Source organism: Diuraphis noxia, unplaced genomic scaffold, assembly GCF_037042655.1.
Source record: "Diuraphis noxia isolate RWA-SAM2 unplaced genomic scaffold, SU_Dnox_SAM2 contig0002, whole genome shotgun sequence".
Lineage (NCBI taxonomy): Eukaryota > Metazoa > Arthropoda > Insecta > Hemiptera > Aphididae > Diuraphis > Diuraphis noxia.
In genome coordinates this window covers 22,720,001-22,742,973 of record NW_028301712.1, presented here as the reverse complement: position 1 = coordinate 22,742,973, position 22,973 = coordinate 22,720,001, and the positions used below count along the sequence as shown (strand labels likewise).

The 22,973-nt window shown below is 33.7% G+C and overlaps 1 protein-coding gene across 2 annotated transcripts in view; it reads left to right on the top strand.

Moving 5' to 3' along the window:
- Window positions 1-22,973, top strand: part of LOC107164063 (lachesin-like) — a 139,646-nt gene that overhangs the window by 99,549 nt on the left and 17,124 nt on the right. For both annotated transcript variants that reach the window (XM_089219330.1, XM_089219331.1), the window contains 3 exons: window positions 2,429-2,550; window positions 8,891-9,076; window positions 22,802-22,973. The exon at window positions 22,802-22,973 is cut by the window's right edge and continues 27 nt beyond it. In XM_089219330.1, coding sequence (XP_089075456.1) covers window positions 2,429-2,550; window positions 8,891-9,076; window positions 22,802-22,973 — 480 coding nt within the window. The remainder of the gene's footprint in view (window positions 1-2,428; window positions 2,551-8,890; window positions 9,077-22,801) is intronic.

Genomic DNA, 22,973 nt, shown 5'->3' with positions numbered 1-22,973 from the left:
CCAGAGTGCATGAGCACCAGTCAAACAAACAAGTGCAGGAGCACCTAAAAACACTACGACACCAGACATTGCGAGCGACAGCTGGACCGTTTCTTTTTTTAAATCGAAATTTAACAGTGTTGTTTTCCTTTGATCTGAATGTTTAAAGGTAATAACCTTACCGAACAGGTAAGTGATAGACATGGATGGAAGAGGATGGGGCACGGCTGAGTACGGTCACGATAGCATATTTATAGGCTGGGCGGGGTACCCGGATTTGCAGGGGGCACAGAACATACTTAAACATACTAGTATAAGCTATGTTTGCTTATTAAAACCTGTTCGTGACAAGTAACGAACATATAACCATAAAATATTGACAAAGGTGTAATCCCTATAAACTATTAAACATTTATTGAAAAATATATAAGTAACAAGTTTACTAAGTACATAGTAAATAATAGTAAAAAATAAATAAATAAATAAAACCGGCCATCTCTAATTATTAAAACCAGTTGATTATCAAAATTATATTATACATTAATTTTTATCAACCTATAGTCTTAACGGTGTACGCCATACGGCTATCGTCATCCTTTATAAAAATAGATCAATTATAACGAGGTTACCTATCATAGTGTAATCTGCTTAAGTCACCAATGGCAAATTTAAATATGACCATAGAAGTCATTTTTTAAAGTTTTTTTCAGTTTTTTTCAGTTATTTTCTGTCTATAAAAAAAAATATAGCAACTAAACAAATATTCTGAAAAAGATTCTAAAATTACCTAGGAAAAAAACATAATAGAAAAACGATAGATTTTTCTTTAACTTCAAATCAGTATTAATTCATATCATGGAAAACAAACTTGAAAGTTGTATAATTTTATGAACTTTAAATCATACCTTCACAGGCTCTACGAATGCATTATTACCGTAAAACCAAGAATATTACACTAGTATCCGCATTATACACGAAATTACTGTGAATGAATGATACATTGCGAGAGTGTTCGGTAAATAAATTAGCGAAGATACTATGCTGGTGTACATTTTACGTAACGTATCAACTGCATACAAAATTTGTCTGATTACAGATTTAGAGATTTCATATCATTCGCATCGCGTAATCTTATGATATTAATAATCATCCTGGTTTGTGATTGCCATAACCTGCAACGTGCACAAAAAACGGTTCATTGCGTTTTGTTGCGGTTGCAATATAGAAGTTAATCAACGTCCAACGAATTATTTGATATTTGGACACTGCGCTGACCCTGTCCTATTTCGTTATAAGATTATCGTTCGCTTAGTGGCATTTCTATCTGATAATCTGACTAGAACCATAATTATATGCTTTGATGGAATACATTTGCAGTTATTTTATTTCGAAAAATTTCATTAGAATCCAGAATCAATATATAATCGTATCGATTATTGCACACACGACGCCATACAACGTCTTTGGAAACATAAATATTGTTTTCGATATTATTTGTACATTTATATAACATACATTTACCTATGTATAATGCGTTGGCCGGCGTAATGTATAGGCAATTTCGTTACATGCATGTAGGTAGTTTTCAAACAGTATTCCATGCTAGTTTTGAATTCGGACTAAAATAACTTGTCAACAGCCCATGTAGACGATGAAATAAAGTATTGAACAATGGAAGGTCTCAAATTCACGGATTTAGAAAAGGATGATAATGAACTGACTATTTTAGAGAACTGCAGTACTTAAGCTTAAATAACTTACATATCAAATTTTGTTGCTATATCAACAGAAAATCAATTTAGACATTGACTGAACTTTTATAAGGAACGGATAAGAATATTTTTGTATATCAATATAATATTAAAATATATAAGTTTCTTAGACACTAGACATGTTAAACAAAACATTTAAAAAACATTTAAAAAATTATTTTTTATCTCCAATATTTCCAGGAACAATATTTGATGAATTACTATTGATGAAAAAAACATTATTTTTTTGGAGTGGTTTACTTTGTATCGACATTATAAGCACAGGTTCCTAATGATCATATTTTAATTGAAATCATTCATCGATAAAAAAAAAACAAACTAGGTAATTAGTTATTATGAGCAATCATAAATAATTAATAATAACATGTATGGTGTATTGTAATTAATAAAATATCGGTAATGAACCGCATGTAAAATAATTATTGTCAAACGTATGTACTGATAACTGATAAATGAGAATATTAGACTAAACAAATTATGTTTTCTCATTGAGCATTGGATAGCTTTTAGCTTAAAAATTGTACTTTTTACTTGAAAATAAAATAATAAAATCGAATGGATTATTTCTACGAATAAATTTTTATTTTCATTCGTACATCATATTTTATGTCCAATAAATGTTCGTAAGCAAGTTTAATGAAACGTGTAATGAGTAAATGGTGTATATTATGTTACAGGTCAAATGCACGAACCAGACGAAATAATGCCTGAATTTTATGCGCCACTGGAAAATTGGACGGTGACCCAAGGCCGAGACATATACTTTACGTGCACGGTGAACAATTTGGGAAAGTACAAGGTAATAAATAATCGATCAATAAGCAATAATAAACTGTATCCAATGGACAGTGCAATTTCAGTATATTTATTGTACTGACTTAATCAGTGGGTACGACGAAAAATAATTGTATAAAGTTATAATTAGCAGCTACCGTGGCGATAAAACTTGACAAATAAAACAGAATTAATTAGTTTAAAAAAGTGAGCATGAGTGTATACCACTCTGCTGTGCATTAGGTGTCGTGTGGCCGTGTGGGTCACTACAATGAATGTGTTGAATTTGAATTCAATGTCATAAAATTATTGTATACAAAAAATGATTCTGAGACAAATTGGTCTGTCGACTGTCAGCCAACATAAGTAAGAATATGGTATGATATTTTCGCTACTTAAGTAATTTATTTTACTCTTCGACATTTTTTTAAATCATTTTTACCAAAAAAATTGTATTAAAACATATAATTGTGTGTAAAATAAAATATGTTTAAAAATTGCAATTATCTATCTAACAAAATAAGCAAAATTACTTTTCTTCGACTAAAATTCTATTTCCGTCTAAATTTTAATGAATTTAAATTCTATAAAATATAAATCTAAATCCACATATCATTTTTTTTTAGATTTATTGATTTTAGTATCTACTTATGAGAACCGGTTTTTTAATTTCCAATCATATCTATAAAAATTCAACATTTTATTAATTTGCAAATTTTCATGATTTTAATGAATTTTGTCAATCTTTAAAATTTAATATTTATATAAAAAAAATCATTCTATTTATTTTAAATATTTTTAAACAGATATTTTAACAACAAATGAAGAACATTTCATTAAATTTTAGAACTTTTTGATCCAGCAAAAAAATTTTATTGATATTTATAGGGGATAAAAACTAATATACATTTTGAATTCTCATGCCTTTTAATATTAGAAAATCGAAGTAATTTTACTATCACCCTCAAAAGGTGATGACACACAAAAAGACAAAAAATAAATAAATAAAATAAAACCCATTATTGTAAAATAAATATTAAATACATTCAGTTCTTAGCTAAAAATTTAAAATAAAAAATTTCTTGAATATTTACGATAACAGGTTACGATTTCTGTCTGCAATGTAAACAGCACATTTTTTCTTACAACAATATAATTCATACAAATAATCCTCGTCGTTCGTGTAAACGTGTGGATTAGAGGAGAAATGTCTGCCCCGTGCAAAAGGTGTTAAATCGTATTTTACTCAATTTTATGTTTCATTTCACCGCGAAAAACGCCCAAAACAACTGCCGATATTTTAATTGACAGCTGTCTTAAAAATGACTTATGATATTGACTAATGGAATACAAAAGACTGAAAAATATTTAAGAACAAGTGTCGAAAACCGGTCGGATCACGATAAGATTAATTGAGGGGAAATAATTATTCATAGTGTTCTTAAAAAAAAAAAAATAATAATAATAATAAACAAGGGATTTTCGTGTTGTTTTTAACAATCAGAGTAACTATATATTATTACTTAATATTTACTATGGACTATTATGGAGACATTTTTTTTTTCCAATTACCTGTTTTAATAGATATTCGTAATAATTTCTTGGTTTACTTATATTTTATATTATGATAATATATATTATATTATATTCGTTTACTTTTATATACCTAGGTACTTCTGTGGATTCAACCACAAATAACAATGTTTTTTTTTATTTTTTATTATTAGCTTCTAGTATTAAACCATGAAAGCTCAAATAATAATGTCAGTCTTATATCATCAGCCAATCCTACAAGATAGGTTACTTCTCACCATTTGATGAAAATTATTTTACAAACAATTTCACTCGTTTGGTAAATCGGATTAAAAGTAGAAAAATGCATTTTTATTATTTAAGTTTTCTAATGATTGTTCAACTGCATTCAACGCATCGTAGTATCTATATATATCTTACATTTCGTATTGAGAAACATTAGCCTTGATATAAAATTCAAAAATCGCTTTTCATCTTAAATGACTCAGTCTCCTTACCTCTGACGGTGGTTAAAAAGCGTCCCCTTTAACAAATTAGGATTTTATACATTAGACATTATACATAAAATTATAATATATGGAACGCTTAAAACTATATGGAGACATTAGTCCCTTTCTGGAATTTTTCGCTACTTTAACCTCTGAATGTAACTTAGTTTATGTAAGATGATAATATAGGCGACCTGCCCACTAATATTGTAAATTCGAAATCGTTGTTTTTCTGTCTAAACGTTTAGTAATGCAGTGTCAATATATGCTGCCATTAACGAATGTGTGTTAATTAAATTTTCTATTTAAAATTCCATATAAAAACGTTTTGGATAAGATGTACATGTGATGTTGGCCTGGATCAAAAAGTTTGGGGTGGAAGAAATGTCTCAATATAATATGCATAGTATACGTATAATTGAATATATAGACGCATTTGGACAAACATTCAGAACGTCACGACAACATTATACATACATATGTGTCATATATGTATAATATAAATGGACACACATAGAAAATTCCTTAGTTTCCATGAACTAATCGTGCGAACGAGAACCATCTGCTATTATTTTAAAACCAAATACTAAAAAAAAAAAAACACATTGAAAAACCACAATGACACTATAGTACAACACAATACAAATATTTTATAAATAAGTATATAATAACATATTATTTTATATACTTACTAAACGTATTAATTTACAAATATTACATGTTGTGAAATATTAATCAATGTTCCTTTGAGTGAATACTTAAGTAAGTACTTTAAAATTCCCCATCTACGCACTAATCTATACCCGATTCAGACACTTTGGGTTGATCGTAGCCTTATAACCGTGAATCAAATGAATTTCTCATTGTTTTCCACCACACCGTATGAGTAAAGAACGTAATAATAATAATAATAATAACAACAATAATAATATTATATACACCGGGTATGCTCGGGATTCGATCGAATAAGTTGCGTGCCGAATTCCGGTTCAACTGTCAACCACGTGCGCCCTTCACGCAGCTAGGGGAAAACTCCGTGGGCGATCTTAACAAATCCAATAATGAAAATCCCAAGGTACTTTATGTATAAGTGTGTGTATGTGTGTGTGAACAGCATTTTTCGATGGAAAGGAGACGTGGCGTGTATTGGCGCTTGATTGGGTTCTTTGTCTGCATCATGTTTTATACGCGTGGTTCGTTATAATAACATTATTATCGGGAGGCGCTGAATAATATTATATAATAATAATAATATCATAGACCCTTGATCTCGGATCGACTTAAAAACGTCAGTCGCCCATCGTCCAAACCACCGAAGATATTTTTTTCCGATATGCTGTCTTATTTAACAACATATTATTTATTTCTTTTTGCGGAGGTCACGTACCATGTTCACAGACCCGCAATAATAAGGGACGCGCCAGTGTGTCTCCTTTTTCGGATTTTCATCAGTGCGTATAACTTTATTACAATATTATGTACGTATATAAATGTAAGAAACGCGAGCAATATCTACTTGCGGACTGCGGTTATCTCGTCGTCGGAATTTACCTTGATATGAATTAATTTTTTTTAAATTATTCCTTTTCGAGATTTTTTCGTTTAGATTTTTTTTTATCTTGAATAATACAAATTCAACTTATAATCATCAACGACGACATTATATTTTATGCCACATTTTAGCCTAACAATTAACAATTAAAATACATACAATATTCGACAGGGTATGAGACATATACGATATAATTATATATAATATACTATAAAGTTGAGCAATGGTTGACATCAATCGATCCACCAGTTAGAAAATAATTGAACTAGTAATATTATAATATGATATGTTGTATACGATCATCTCAACAAATTTTATTAAATATTATTAATCATCCTATAAAATAATAATGAATACCTAAACGAACATTATGTACAAACGAACGAAGTATATTATGAAACTATTGAATATTTCATCATCGCAAAAAACGATCAGTTTATAAGAAATGAGGATAGTTGGAAGAAGCGAATTTTGTGTACAAGGTCTTCAACATGGTCGAACCCTTATGTGATGTTTACCAAGACACCTGTACACTGTAGTAGTAGTACTGTTTATGTTGGTGGTATTGGAGACCTAACGTGTAGACTTCTCGAAAGAATAAATCCAAATTGAGTACCCAGTTACATTAGTATTGATTCAAAAGTATTGAATTGATACTTTTAAGTGTTATTTTTCAGGATTTTTAAGAGAGAGAATAAAATATGATATTAAAAGAAAATGAGTTGGGTGGTTTTTTTAGGATTTCAAATTAAGATTACATTTTTACAGACTGTTTCCAAGAATGAAGAATTTAGGAGTGGTGAATTAAAATGGTTCACTTTGGTAAATGTTGTATTAGTTACAAGATTATGACCAAGTGATTTTTTCATGTCATTAATTTATAATAATAATTTAAATTTTCAATTAGCAGAAGCGTTTTGTTTTTCTATAACGAAAGTACAATCCTTACACAAAAACAATATAAAATCTGTGTGAGAAGAATTTATCTAATTGAATTTTATTTTTTTAATGACTTAATTTATTTGACATAATGACTTCTATAAAAAATTACTGTGATATTTTAATCTTTAAATAGACACTTTTCATTTCTATTTTTAGTACAGACGTTATTTTTTTAACAACGAATTTTGTTAACATTTTTAATATTATGTTATTTTAATTTTTTTGACTAACTTATTAGTTTATTTTGTAATTACGCCATATATACACTACAATATTAACCTATGATTAAGCAATATAAAAAATGTGGGTGAATGCGTGTATCACTGTGCTGTATAGTAGGGGTGGAATCGGTGAGTTATTACAATTGGAGTGTTAAATTTGAATTCAATCATATAATATAATTGTATGCGAAAAATGATTCTGAGCAGTGTTGGTCTTCAAACTTGAAATATATTTTGATATTATACTTAGGTAATTCATCATTTCGATCCCACAAATTAAAACAAAATCACTTAAAATTCTATTAAATTCTATTAAATTTTATTATTGATTATTTTGTATCATACATTGTTGTTTTATTAACATATAATTATTATCTTTATATAATTGTGAATAACATGAATAAGTTCATGGTATAAATAGTTTGAAATTAGTCATAATTAAAGACCGGATTTTTGTGCAGTTAACACCTAAAAAACGCGCAATTTAAATGATAAAATGTGCAAAATCGTGTAAAAAAATTATCACTATACATACTTCAAATTTTATTTTCAATACTATTTTTTTTTATGATATTATTATTGTATTAGTTGTCATTAACTATTTTTTTTTTTATTATTATTAAAAAATAACGCTCGACAATAGGCCATTGGGATAAGATACATTTTTTTTTTTTTAAAGGTGTTACATAATAATAAAGGAAAAGTAATAACAATAACAATAAATGCTTAAATTATATGAAAATAATAATAATAATAAGGTTGTGTTTTATTTTTTTTTAATGATTAAATAAATTTGTCCAGTCCTGTCTCCTGGAGAAACACGAATATGCATTAACTATTATATCTATACTAATAACTATAAATATTATACAGAAGTCCAATATTTCATATAACAACATAATATAGCAATGATAAAAATAATACTAACATATTTGTACAACAGTACTGTTTAGTACATTTTTATGAAAAAAAAACCAAAAACGAGCAATTTTATGCAACATAAAATGTTCTTTAATTTAATCTACATCTCTTGATTTGGAGTTGTAGCTTGTTTATGTAGAATTTAGAACACGCCATAAGAGGATGCAATTGTACGGGAATCCGATATCTAGTCATAATATTTTGAAAATGTATCTGTGTTTAAAATTAATGATACCTATATGTTATGATGAAAAGTCTCAAGTTCTTCCAACCATTAATATTTACTGAATTCAAAACATTTAAAATACTTATGAATAGCACAGAAAGAGCCAAAGTATTTTGAATATTATGTCATGTCTATTAAAAGCTTGTATGAATACTAGGTAAACATTTTAAGTCCCTACAGTTATTCTTATTCATATCACAATGAAAAAAATTCAATCCATGATTAGTTTGAAATGTACTTGGAATTATTCACTTTTATCCTCTAAAAGTCTAAAATAATAATTAGATCAATTTCTGCGAGAAATTGAAAATTGAAATATTTTTACTACACTAAATGAAAATTATTTACACATTCAATTATAAAAATACTTGAAATATGTAGATCTTCTATGTGTATGATGTAGAATACATCACACTTGTGATATAGGATAAAATAATAATGAAGTTGTTTTTTTTTTACATTTTTACGTTTATTACTTATAGGTCGCTTGGATAAAATCGGATTCTAAAGCAATTTTGGCGATCCACACGAATTTGATTGCTCATAATCACAGGTTGACAGTCACTCACAATGGACATAATACTTGGAAATTGCACGTGATCAATGTTCAAAAAAACGATACTGGAAGTTACATGTGCCAAATAAATACGCAACCGATGATAGTACAGGTTAGAAGAAAATTAATGTATGTATATAATAAGTTAGTAAAGAACACAATTTATCAAGTTAAGCATTCTCATATGTCTAGCACTTATATATAATATATATATATTCACTATTTGATTACCTTAGTACAAAATAGTTAGTATTATGATTTAAATGTATTTAGTCCAAAACGGTTTTCTTACAGTTTTTGAATACGAGATTTATTTAGCTGGTATCTTTTCTGCGAAGTTTAACATTTTATCACTTTATCAGATTCTAGAATTCGATAAGTCAACATGTATCACTATTACCACTTTAAATAAATAAATAAACTTCAACCGAGACATTATTTTGTTCGCCTTTCGGTACTTGATACAAGCGCTATCAATTATCATTGACGTAGGTAATTTATAATTTAACTTTTTTAAATATTTTATATGAAGTTCTTAAAAATAAAATTTTTCACATTTTGACTAGATAGTTAATTTAATTGATATTGTACATACACGCCCATAACACCAACCTTAGATTGGCAATCCATCATAATATACATTATGAATTAATTGTATTTACAAATCAATTTGGAGATTTTTAACTTGGACGTTTTTAAGAACAATATTCACTGAACACAGGACAAAAATGTTCATCTTGCTATTATCTTCCAAGTTGTTAAACTTATTTTTCTAACGTACTATTAATGTAAAATGTAAATTTATGTTTGTAAATTATGCAGATTGTAGGTAGCTTTAGATTATTTTTTTACTTTTAAAATATTATATATCCATACATCTCGTGATGCGTTTTGAACCGTTACTGTTGTAACATAATTTCATATTATAAAAATGATGTACAGATAAATTCACAATAAGTTATTAGTCATAAGTCATCAAACGTAATTTATTATTATTTAAATTATATTTTTAAACGTTTATTTCAAAAGTCAATTTCTCATCAAACTGAATGTAATGCTATTAAAACGACATTTATAAAAGTTTAAAATTTAAGATCATTGTATTCAGAAATATTAAGATTATTTTTTTGACACGAATTAAATAAATTATATTATTTCAATATATTTCCATATTTTTTTTTAAACTTTTTCTTAATCCTTATAAACGTATATCTTATTTACTATTTCATGTTTAATCCAAAGGATAACAAAAACTATTGTAATTTTATTTTGCACCGTAAATCCCTTCTAACAAAATTTGAGTTCACAAACAAATTATGTTTTTTTCCCTGCCGATTTACATACGAAATTGCGATAATTTTAACGTATTTTACCAAAAGTTTTATAAAGTTAAAATAAGCACAAAACTATTTATGCCATTCCAATAGATATATTCTGGCAATATTCTAATAAAGATGAAAATCATTGTATTCAAAAATATTTACAAAATGTTTAATAATATCTTAATATTGAACTAAAATATAAATGTATACATATTAGTTATCACCCGTAACATCCCTCGTAAATCAGTACTTTTGTTATGATGAGTAAAAAAGCTAGTTATAGCTAATTGAATTGTATTAATATAGTGTCGAACAACGTTAATACCAAGTTTTAAGAAAGTTGACCATAATAAAAATATTATTTATCATTCAAGTTTTCCACCCCCTCAAACTTGATTTTTTTTTTAAAAACTTTTCTTAAACAATGTCTACAATAATATAAAATCAACACCCACTTCAAATTTTAAATGTTTATCTACGTAGTTCATTTTCAATCACATTAGCGTGATTATTTAGTTTTACCCCCTTAAAAGTTTTTAGAATTCAAGCTTTTAAAATATATAAAATACCACCATTTATATATCAAGATACAAAATCTGTTCAGTGGCTTAGCTATAAAAATATAACAGACAGACAGTGGTTTTTTCGAGTTTATAAAACTAATGTAACGATAATACGAATAATTATAGATTATTATAGATTAAATTATATCTGTTATAGTTTATAGCTATAAACATCTTATTAAAAAAATAAACCCCTTTTTAATATGATGAGTTGAATACCTACTTAACGCAATTACTTAACTTAAACCTCAATAATATTTTGTCGAAACTATTATTAAACGTTCAATAATATTTTATTGACGTTAAAACTGACGAATTGATAATATTATATATTTACGTCTACATCTATGTAATGTTTATGTGTTAGTTTTTTTTCAAAAGCTTTTCTTCCAAAAGTTACCTTTGTTCGAATGCTCAGTTTCCTTTCATAATGGTTATCCTTCGTCGAACTTTTTCTTGCCACGTCCTTATAACCACATTTCAACGATCTATAAGAAGTCAAAACTTTATCGAAATAATTAAAAGAAATTGTTCAACGACACACACGCGTCGACTAGAAACGATATACTTTTCTAAGCTAAAATAAAAGTTTACTTTGTTAATTTTGTATTGACCCTAGGTTCCAGTGTAGGTGTGATATTTTTCCTTAACTAATAATATAGTATTAATTTCATATAAATTAAATATATAATAGATTATTATTCATTATTTATTACCTACATTTATAATATTCCTAGATTAAACTATACCCATTTTATAAATTAATTAACATATTAACACTAGGTATACATATATATATATATATATATATATATTTATACTAGCTAAATCTTTACATTTCGTAGCTCGTTAAAAAGCATAACTCTTTAATGTCTCAAATTGTGTGTTAAATTCGTTACTTGTGATCATACTTGCAGTATTTTGTTTATACATGTAGATAGATAATGGTTAAAATATAGTAAATAATGATCTTGTGTTGATAATAAATTTAGTTTATTATTATGTAATTTATTCGTTTTATCGAGAAAAGTCTGACAATTTAAGTATTCAATTGAATGATATTTATTGAAATGCATTTGGATACACAATATTTTTTGTTCTTCTCTCTGGTGCGTACACAAATCATAAGGTTATCCAACGCGTGAGTACCACATACAGCTGAGAAGTATGGATTTTCCAAATTTTCCAAACATTTTGCTGTGTTAAGTTTCCGATTTGAAAATTATGAAAAATATGATTTAATAATTGTTATAATTTATAATATCAACAAAATAGTCGTTGTATATTAGTGCTCAAAATAATGAAGTTACGTTAACTTTTAGATATCTCATTATTTATGAAATCTGTAATACTATTATAGATTTAACGAATACTATATTTAAGACAATAATATTGGTTAGTACCTAAAATAATGCAAATACAACAAGATTGCACTGCCATACCTGTTTGTTGTTTCTGCTTATTTTGTAATGTGTATATAAATCCAGACATAATAATATTGACATCACTACACGCAAGACAGACAGTTAATTGATCGGTCATAATATGTTTTAGTGAAGTTATACGAGTTCGCAATAAGACTGTATAATAATATAATGTAAACAATCTGCCATTAGGACCCCTTAAATTATTGACCATCCTAAGCATAGGATATATATAACATGAATATAATAAGTATAGATTTATCTTGACAAAATATTAATAGTGAAATGGTGTAGCGCAGTCGTACGCTTAACTGCGGAAACTCTCTGAGTGTACGTACCGGCAGGTGTTTATAGCTCCCAGATGGGTGACCACTCGGGTTTTTAGCAACAAATTCTTGTCACATATATAAAACAGGTATTCTAAACCAACCGTCCCCCCTACAATCAGCTAATGTCCATAGTTTTCTGGAATATGATCAATAATAAAAAAAAAAAAAAAAAACATTAATAATAATTAAAAATATTTTAATCGTTGTTTGCTTACCGATCATTATCAAAATCAGCATACTCAACATATTTTCAACCATGATAATAATATTACATGTATGTCAGCATACACAGGTGGATACTCTGGTTGTGGTTTGCGGTGGTAGGTAAATAGAGCTTCAAATAGGTAGTTACATTTCGTAGAATTATGATATATTATAGTTATAAGATTTTGATACGGTGCGTCCGGTTGGACGACCCGCGTCGTGAATAAAAAGACTGTTGTATTCAGTAATTAGTTGTTTCTATTGCTATGTATAAAATAATTATGTTTACAATTTATAGGGTCGAGAAAAGTGTCGATTTGTGTCGACCAGACTTAATTAAGTGAGTCGACACAATCGGAGGCACTTAGGCGTATGGTCGGGCTAATGCCGGACCCTATCTTTACAATGTTAGGAATGTCAATATGCGGTTAACATAACATGTGTAGGCTAGGGAGTCGGCCGTCGTCGGTGCAGACTTAAATCAAAGCGGCACTCCGACGGCGAACCTGGCTCGGGTCGGACAACTTAATTAAGTGCCGATGTAACCCAGTGATGGCCCTGAAAAGGGCCCTTTTAATAATCGCGTTAGCGGAACGGCGATGGATCAGCGGTTGGCGATGTTGTCGACGGTGTGGTCTGCCGGGACCGTATCGTCGTTGATCTTGGGCATCCGACGCTTATAGCCGTACAGCGGCGTCGTCGTCGGATGGATGTTGATGGCTGACCGGTAGCGGCGATGTTATCGACGGCCGATGCTTGAGCGACGCCGTGTAGCAGCGGTTCGTCAGTCTTCGGCGATTGGACGATGTTAAATGCCGTGTGGCGGCGTAGTATTCGGTCCGCGACGGCTGGGCGATGCTAATTGCCGTGGAGCGGCGTAGTGATCGTTATTCGGCGGCCGGTTGTTGATAATTGCCGTGTGGCGGCGTAGTTGTCGGTTCTCGGCGGCGGACGATGACAATTGCCGTGGAGCGGTCTGGTCGTCGATCGTCGGCGGTCGGTGGTCTGGTGTGGTGTCTGGTCTTGGTCCTTCTTCTATCTTGTTGTGCTTGATGGATGTTGATAGTTTGAAGGTTTGGAAAAGACTGACTAAGTTACTTTGCTTTGCTTTGGGAGGGGTGGCTATGCCGTTTACTATTCCAGGCTTGTGCCTCTACTAGTGGATGGATTTTGGGGTTGATTGATAGGTTCAGTTATGTTAGTCAGTCCAATTTAATGGGTATGGTTTGAGTAAACGTTTGGTGGTTGGAGGGGAGTGGGTTTTACCTAAGAGGCGGATATGATCGTAATCGGAAAAAGAGTTATTGTAGAACATTGTTTTTGATTGAGAGCAAATGGAATTTTGGATAGATTTGAAGTTGGCTGATTTTAAAAGGGCCGAGTTTCTAACGATAGAGGGCATACCGGTTATCGTGCGTATGCCGATGTTTTGGACGGATTCAATACGTCTCCAATGGGAGGGGCCGATAAAGGGTGCCCAGGAAGAGCCAGCATATGTAAGTATGGGGGTCACGTAAAGTTTAAGTATGTTAAGTTTTGTTTTCAGCGGAACGGGACTAGTACGGTTAAGTAAGGGGTAAAGCATACCACGGACGCGGGTAGCTTTTTTGGTTACGTCTTGAATGTGTTGGTTGAATGTAAGTTTACGTCCAATCGTGACGCCTAAGTATTTGGCCTGTTTTGACCAGTTAACGGGTTGGTTATCGATGGTTAGAGGTGGAATGTGGGTTGTATCAGAACGCCCGAAGAGGACGCCTACTGTTTTGGTCGGGTTTATTTTGATTCGCCACCTGTGGAACCAGTTGAACGCGAGGTTGAGTTGGTGTTGTAGTTGTATGGTTGCACGTTTGGGGTTTTTATTGCTAGTAAAGAACATCGTGTCGTCAGCGAAGAGTGAGAGGTTGGCTTTAGGAGTCGTTGGAATGTCGTTAATGTACGTCAAGTATAGCGTCGGTGAGAGACAGGAGCCCTGAGGGACTCCTGCGAGTACGTGTCTGGTAGTAGAGAAGGAGTGTTCGATTTTAGTGGTAAAAGTACGGTCGGTGAGAAAGGATTGGATGATTTTTACGATTTCTAACGAGATGTTGAGTTTGGAGAGTTTGTAGAGTAGGCCTTCGTTCCAGACGCGGTCGAAGGCTTTCTCCACGTCGAGGAAGACGGAAGCAGTGTTTAAGTCGTTGTTAAAGTTTTCGCTCAGTTGGTGGGTGAGTTTGGTCAGTTGTAGTGTGGTCGAGTGTTCTGGTCTAAAGGCGAACTGTTCGGGACGGATTTTGTTTTTGAGTTTGTCTTGTAGGTGGGTGAGGATGAGTCGTTCGTAAATTTTGGACAGGGAGGAGAGGAGGGCGATTGGTCTATAGTTTTCGGGTTGTTTATGGTCTTTGCCTGGTTTGGGAATGGAGATGATGACTGCTTTTTTCCAGGCAAGGGGAAAGTAGCAGATTCTGAAGGCGCTGTTGATGATCCGAGTAAGGGACAGTATAACGTTGTTCGGTAGGAATTTAAGAGCCGTGTTGGTGATGAGGTCTTCACCTGGGGCTTTCTTTTTGCGAAGGTTGCGAATTATGTCTTGTATCTGGCCGGGAGTGGTAAAGAGGTTAGATCGGGTGATGTCAAGGCCTTGTAGGTACTGGGAGTGAGCGGTTACGTCTGGTAAGTCGGGGCCGGGGTTTGTTTGAAATTGACGTTCGAGCGAGTCGGCTATCAGCTCTGCTCGTTCGTTGGCCGGAAAAACTAGGCCGTCGGGGCCGGTTAGTGGGTGAGATGCTGGACGTTTGTGTAAGAGACATTTGTTGAGTTTGTATATTGAACCGTCTTGGTGGTCTAGTGAGTTAAGAAAGATGTCCCATTGGTCAGTATTGTGCGTTGCGAGTAAGGTACGTATGAGAGATATTTTGGCGTTTAGTTGTCGTTTAATTGTCGGGTCGCGGTTTATTTGCCATTCGCGGCGTATACGGTTTTTGTCTTGTATTTCCAGTTTAATGTAGTCTGGTACTACAGTGGACGGGTGATTGCGTGTCGGTACGTATACGCTGGATTCAACCGCTTGTTGGATATGTTTTGTGAGGTTTTCGATTGCCAGGTCGATAGACTCACGGTCGTTGGTCGGTTGAGTGGTTGAGTTCGGTAAGTTCGCGAGAGTTGTCGTGTATTTTTTCCAGTTAATAAACCGATTCGTAACCGGTGGAGAAGAAGAGATCGGAGTGCAGAGTGTATCTAGAAGAATGGGGTTGTGGTCGGAAGATAGTTCGTTGAGGTTAGTGATTTGGGTTTGATAGGGTAGTCGTACGAGGGCGATGTCGAGTATGTCAGGTCTGTATCGTGTGCATGTCGGGAAATGTGTGGGAGAAGAGGGAGCAGTTACAGAGTAGTCCGATTGTTGTACGTGGTCAAAGAGGACACGGCCGGCAGCGTTAGTCGTGTGGCTATACCACAGCGGATGTTTGGCGTTGAAGTCGCCTGCCGAAATTTGCCACTCGGCACTCTTTGTCAAAAGGTCGAGGTCGTTTGTCGTTAGTAGGGTTCCGGGTGGTTTGTATACGGCTGAAATAAGTACTTCGTGGCCGTTGAGTTGTACGAGGATGGAAGAGGTTTGGATGGTTGTGTTTAGGGTAACTGGTTGGTGGACGATACGTCGGTTGACGAGAACGGCCGTGCCTCCGTGGGCGGGCGAGCCCCGCACGGGTGGCAGGTCGTTCCTGTACGTAAAAAAGTTAGGAATGTGAAGTCTGGCAGAGGGTTTTAGGTGGGTTTCGTTAAGTAGGATTATGTCGGTTTTCAGTTTTAGTGCTAAAGAGCGCAGTTCGTCAAGTTTGTGGTTAATGCCGTTTGAGTTCCAAAATAGAATTTTTAAGTTATCCATTTTGGGGGGATAGTATGGTTAAGAATGATTGTATTGCTGTTTGTATCAGGGTTTTGGGGTCCTGGTTGTTTACTATGGCTGTTAGGAGGTTGGTCAGGAGGTTTAAAATGAGGGACAGGTTAATTTGTGGGGCTTCGGGACTGGTCGGTTTTGGTGGTGGTGGTGGTGGGGGCGCTTGGCCGGTGGTGGCTGCAGCGTACGAGTGGGTTAGGGGTTTTATTGTAGTTGTTGGTGGGGGCGGGGGTGGTGTAAAAGATTGAGTTGTCGGCGGCAGGGTTTGAGGTTTGGTTGTTGGTGGTGCGATTTTGGGTTTTATCGTCAAGAGATGTGGGCATCCGCGGAAATTAGCCGTATGGGGCCCGCCGCAATTGCAGCATGTCGGGGTTTGCTCGGGAGTTTTTTGGCATTCAGATGCCAAGTGATTTCCTGCGCACTTGACGCATCTGGGTAGGTGGCCACAGTTACGGGAACCGTGTCCAAAACGTTGGCACGAAAAACATTGTGCCGGGCCGGAAGGTTTAAGGGCTTCTACCGAGATTGTAAGATAAAATAGGGAGTTGAGAAGGAAGATATCCTTGGCGTTCGGGGTTGCCGCAATGTGTACGAGGCACATGGGCATCGGTTTTTCGGGAGTACCGAAACGGCGAATGTATTTTGTTTGGAAGTTTAGGGTTTCTAGTTCGGATTTTAGATCGTCAGTGGTGATGTCGGTCGGTATGCCCTTTAGAACGACCTTGAGGGAACGATCTTCAGGGAGGCTGAAGGTATGGAATTCAGTTTTGCTGTCAACTAGGACTTTCTGAATTTGTCGGAAGTGGGTGGGGTCGGTAGTTTGGACAGTTATTTGTCCATTGGATGTGGTTTTGGCTGTAATTGCCGATGGAGTGAAGTTCGGAAGTTTGTAGATGGTTGGTGCGATTTTTCGCCAGGACGCAGAGTTTAAGATTAAGGGGGGTGGCCTGATTTGCTTGGGTTTGGCTGATGTCGGGATTTGTTGTTCGGATGTTTTGGCTGGTGGAGGTTTAGTAGTCGGGGCGGAGTGTTGGGCAGATTTGTTTGACTCGGTGTCGGAAGAGGAGCAAAATGACGACATTGATGAGTCGGTCGTCGGAGTTGGAGAGGGGGGGGAATCCCTCTGTGGACCTTTTTGGATGGTGGACGGTGGGGATGGTGAGGCACGTGGACGTCCCTTCTTGGAACTCCCGGGTGTATGCGCTAACCTAACCTTCCGCTTGTTAGCTGTTTTGCCCATGGCAAGACCGTAACAAACTCAGGGTTTTTCCACTGTAGCTCTGAAAAGAGCGATTTTCTGGTGGTGTGACGGGTGGGTTTAGGGGGGTTTGGTTTGGTCAGGGATGGGATTCTGCGGCAATGAGAGGGCGCGGCCCCTCGACAGATAAACGGTGGGAGGTGGATACACGTCGCTTTCGCGACGGCTTACCTTGGGCTCTGGTGCCCTGTCGGAGTAGCGGTGAAAACGGCTGTTGATTTGGACTACGACGTCGCTTCCGCGGCGGCTTTGGTGGGCGCTGTTGCCCTGTTGAGAGCGGTGAAAACGGCTGTTTGCGTTGCTGACGCTTCCGCGGCGGCTTGTTTTGGACGCTGATGTCCTGTTGGAGTGAACCGGCAGTTGACGGTTGGCGATCGGGTTTGACCCGTGGGCGCTGTTGCCCTGTTGAAGGTACTGCTTCAGAAGCTGGATGCAGTGTTGAACGGCAGAGTAGGTGTTCACAGGCTGGCTGTTGACTGAATGCTACTGCTGATGCTGCTGACTACTGACTGATGCTGGCTGACTGACTAAGTTATCGAAATCGTCCGGTATATATACCCATTTCGATAACTTAGTCCGTCGCTGATTGGCCCGAGCCTCTGTTGTGACAGATGAAAATCACACCGTTGTGCTGCCGTTCGCCTTTACTTGGTGTGGTTTTCATCTGTCAAACCGCTTCGTTTTTGGTCAATTAGTGGTCTTGATAAAGACCTTTTTATGTCTCGGTTTATTCCGTAACAATTTATCACTCAAACAGCTGTTTTGTGGTGACGTTACAATACAAGTGGGCCATGAGTTAATACGCTGTCGCCTGCCCTGTCCAGGGGTTTATTATAAATTGGACACGAAGTATGGTGAGGTAGATGGATAGGGCTGATACGGGTGGGGTTGTGGTGGCGATAGTAATTGAGGTTTTATATAGTTGTTGGTCGTAGAGGTTTGGCGGTATTCGGTGTGGTATTAGTGGATAAACATTTTTGAAAACATACCGCGTGTAAATTGTCTGGCAGAAAGACGAATGTAGCACGCCGGTGATAAGTGGAGTGTGTGTGTGTGTGTGTGTGTGTGTGTATCCACGTTTTACAACACGAGGAGCATAGGTAGGTACTATAACGGTTTTAGGGATTAAGACTACCATCACCAACATGTTGTTTGCGTTTGAGCACGCCCTAGAGATAAACTCATCCACGGTTGCTTATTAAAAACTTACACTGCAACCAATTAATAGTTCTATAATATCGTAATAATAAATAATATATGACATTACTTAAGTCAATTTTTCTATCACCTAGTAAAGGTGTACTGCTGAAAATCAATATCCATATTAGGTATATGGAGCATAAATTATAATAGATATACTAAATATAGAAATCGTGGCGTCTTCATGTCATCGTTTTTATCGTGTTAACGGCTTACAATATATATAAATAAGACGAACCAATGTTTTAGTTTTTGTAATTTTTGTATTTGAAATCGATATTCCCAAAAATTAGATTCATTACACACTGATAATAAACCATTATGACATATAAATATTTTGAATATGATCACAGGCCATAGCTAGATAGAATTGTAATTCCCAAATATCTGTGAGTAGAATAAATATTACTTCATCCACCGGTGTAGATTTTCTCTTGAAAGAATTTCATTGAGAAGATTGCATATCAGATTTTAGTGGAATTATTCATTTTTATTTTATTATATATTTAGTTGGTCGATGGGAAATGTATTATTCATTTTTTATTTTTTATTTTTATTTTTTCATACCTAAAAAACAAAATAGATAACTAATACAATACTACTTTTAAAATATACATGTGTTTTGTGTAATTATATTTTTAACAAGTTAATATTATAATTAGATATAACAATCGAAAAAAAATGTTTATAAACATGTCCAATACCAAAAATTACTATTACCATATAGTCAAATTAAATTTAAAAAATAGTTTATTTACGGCATAAGTAGTTGAATTTTATACTCTGAAAAATTATTGAAGTTTAAAATTAAGTATTTATTAGAAACGAAAAAATAATTGAAGATTTAAAAAATACTACAGAATGACACAAAAGTTTTATGCGTTTAGTTTTTTTTTTTTTGTCCTTATCTACCTACATATATAATATAATACGTCAGTGTATAAGTGTAGTTAACGATTAATTTTTTTCTACCATACTCAGAAAACTATTGAAGTACAATTTTATTGTTTTGAACGCTGCAAATAATTCATAACTCGATCGTTGCCATCCGAACGTTTATATTGATGAACAATAAAAAAAAAAATCACCCATACATTTATTCCCATAACCTCGTAAATCCGTCTTTAGAAGTCTTAGTAAGAAAAATAAAAATTAAATAATAAAAATATACCCGTTGAAACATTCGAACTTTTTTTTCTTCTTCCTTTTCGCCGCTTCTATTCTTCGCCAATTACTTTATCGCCCCGTACACGTACATAATATAACTGTTGTAAAGCTTTATCTCACGACTCGTCACATCTCCTTTTTATGCCATTGAAAAGTACAAAAAAAAATTGTCTCTTTTTGCTTTTGCCTCGATCGGTTGTCGGACAAACGCCCCGTATTACCCTCCCAGTCATAGTTGACGACTACCCACTTGTACCACCCTGTCCGGACCTACGGTGCTGCCCACTGCTCCTGGCGGTGAAATCCGACACACAACTTCACCCACTGTCGCGTTCATTACCGACGTCCATTAAAAGTTGTGCCGGTAAGAGTTTTCGCGCGCAAAACGAAAATAAATAAATAAATAACATACAATCACCCACCTCCGTGTTGGTTTGGTGGAAGCGGGCATGTCTCGTGTCGGTGGGTGGTGACGTGTGGGAGAGAGTGACGAAGAAAAATACAGCGTTTCCAAAAACTTGCCCACTCACCGTATCCTTATTTCTCGCATCATTTGCCAACGGCCGCAATTTCAGGTCACGTATTATTTTTCCTCGGTTGTTTTTTATATTTTGTTACTTTTAAATTGTATCGTTTTCTTTTCTTTCACCTTCCATATAGTCTGTGAGGTGTCGGCCCAGCTTTTACTTCTGATTAACCAATTTCAAAAGAAAAAAAAAACTAAACAAATTGCTGAAGCCTGCCACTTAAAACATTTATATAATATACAGAGTGATTCACCAAACATGCCCACCTTCATAATGTTTTACTTTATTAATGAATTTATTCAAATTCTTATTTTGGGATTAGTTTAAAAATATTTAAGTAGATTACTTGGTATTATATTCGTAATGTTTATGATATCCATATACATATATATACTAACATAAATATAAATTCATTCAGTTTCAGAACTACACTATAACCATTCTATAATTTATTTTAACTTTATATTATCACTATTGAATAAAATGAATAAAAATATTATACCAATCAAACCATTTTATTCCAGGAAACTTTTAATATCTACAAGTTTCAAACAAACAACTTCCCTTATAAGTACATTCAAACTAAACCATTGCGAGATTTAGATTAAGTCAATTAAAAGCATTATCTGGTAACTCCTTCTAAAGCTTTATTACTCAAATTGTAACCCTTGTTCGGAGGAAATAATGTATAGAATAACTCGCGTACCTACCTTTAATTCTTGTGAACTGATAATATAGAATTTTCATTATTTTATTTTTATAATTATTCATAAGTTAACTTTAATTTTAATTCCAACTAATCTATTTAAAAGCTGATAATAATATTATGCAAACTTTTTTTAAATTTTTTTTTTAAGCCGTCACTATTATAATTAAATAAGTAAGAAAATCCAAATATCAATATTTTTGATTTTGTGTGCAAACAGCTATCAATAAATAATAATAAAAAAATAGTAAATAATCAATATGGCTGAAAATGTCAGTAATGACGAATTTTCAAACTATAATTTCGTACAACGATTGTTATTTGCTACAAATAATTTCATCTCGTGATCCAACTTGTTATTAGATTTTAAAACCGGATAATGTGTCAAAATACCTACTGTGGTAGTCGCCTGGGCATAATATAATGCCAAGACACAAAGATTATTAAAAAAACATTGTTTATATGGTATAACATTACGATCTAATCACGCAAATGGTTTTGCAAACATTAATAATTTTAAAAGCGAATAAACATCGATACATTTTTGAATAAAAACTCAAAATCTAAACCAAAATTGCTTATTATAAATTTTTTAAACGCTCCCTAGAGCTCTTACACGTCTCTGTGTATGCCTTTGTTTATACGCTATGTCTTTAATCGTAATATGAAACTATTAAATTATGTTATACATTACATGTATACGGCGCTAGTAGTTAATGTCTGTATAATTCCATTGCATGTACAGGGCCACGAAATTGAACCACGTGGTTGAGCTTATATGCAAAATTATACTCAATGGGTACCCACGCAATATATTATATCTCGTGCTTGTATATTTTATTCAACGCGTATAAAGTCAATATTGTTTTTTAATAGCTTAACGGTATAATTGATAACGTATAATAAATTACGCAGACGTGCATTACGTACCTAACCCGGTGTATCGAAATATTTGTTAGTGGGCAAGAGCGGTACCGTCCTAAGTCCTTGTACAACTTATATACGCATAGGTATTATTTATATTATTATGTATACGGTACGTGTGGCCGCGTGGGTACTACAAGGAAAGCTTTTGTAAAACCACTCTCGAAAATCCAATTTTAGCGAATCGATTGCATAGGTATAATGCATAATAAATATAATGCGATACCTATATATTGTATACAATTTTTAGATTTTTATTTTTATATGGAGTTTTTTTATACGTTAAAAGACTTTTTTTACTATCGCGTAATGTAATCAAACATAACATTTTTCGAATTTCAGACTGGATACTTGGACGTGCGGATTCCACCGAACATATTGGACGAGGCAGACATCGAGGGCCCAGGTAGCGCTGCTATGGAAGGTGGTACCATACGGTTGCGGTGCCGGTCTACTGGGAAACCGGAACCAAAAGTTCATTGGAAGCGAAAAGACAATCGTCATATCGTTATCC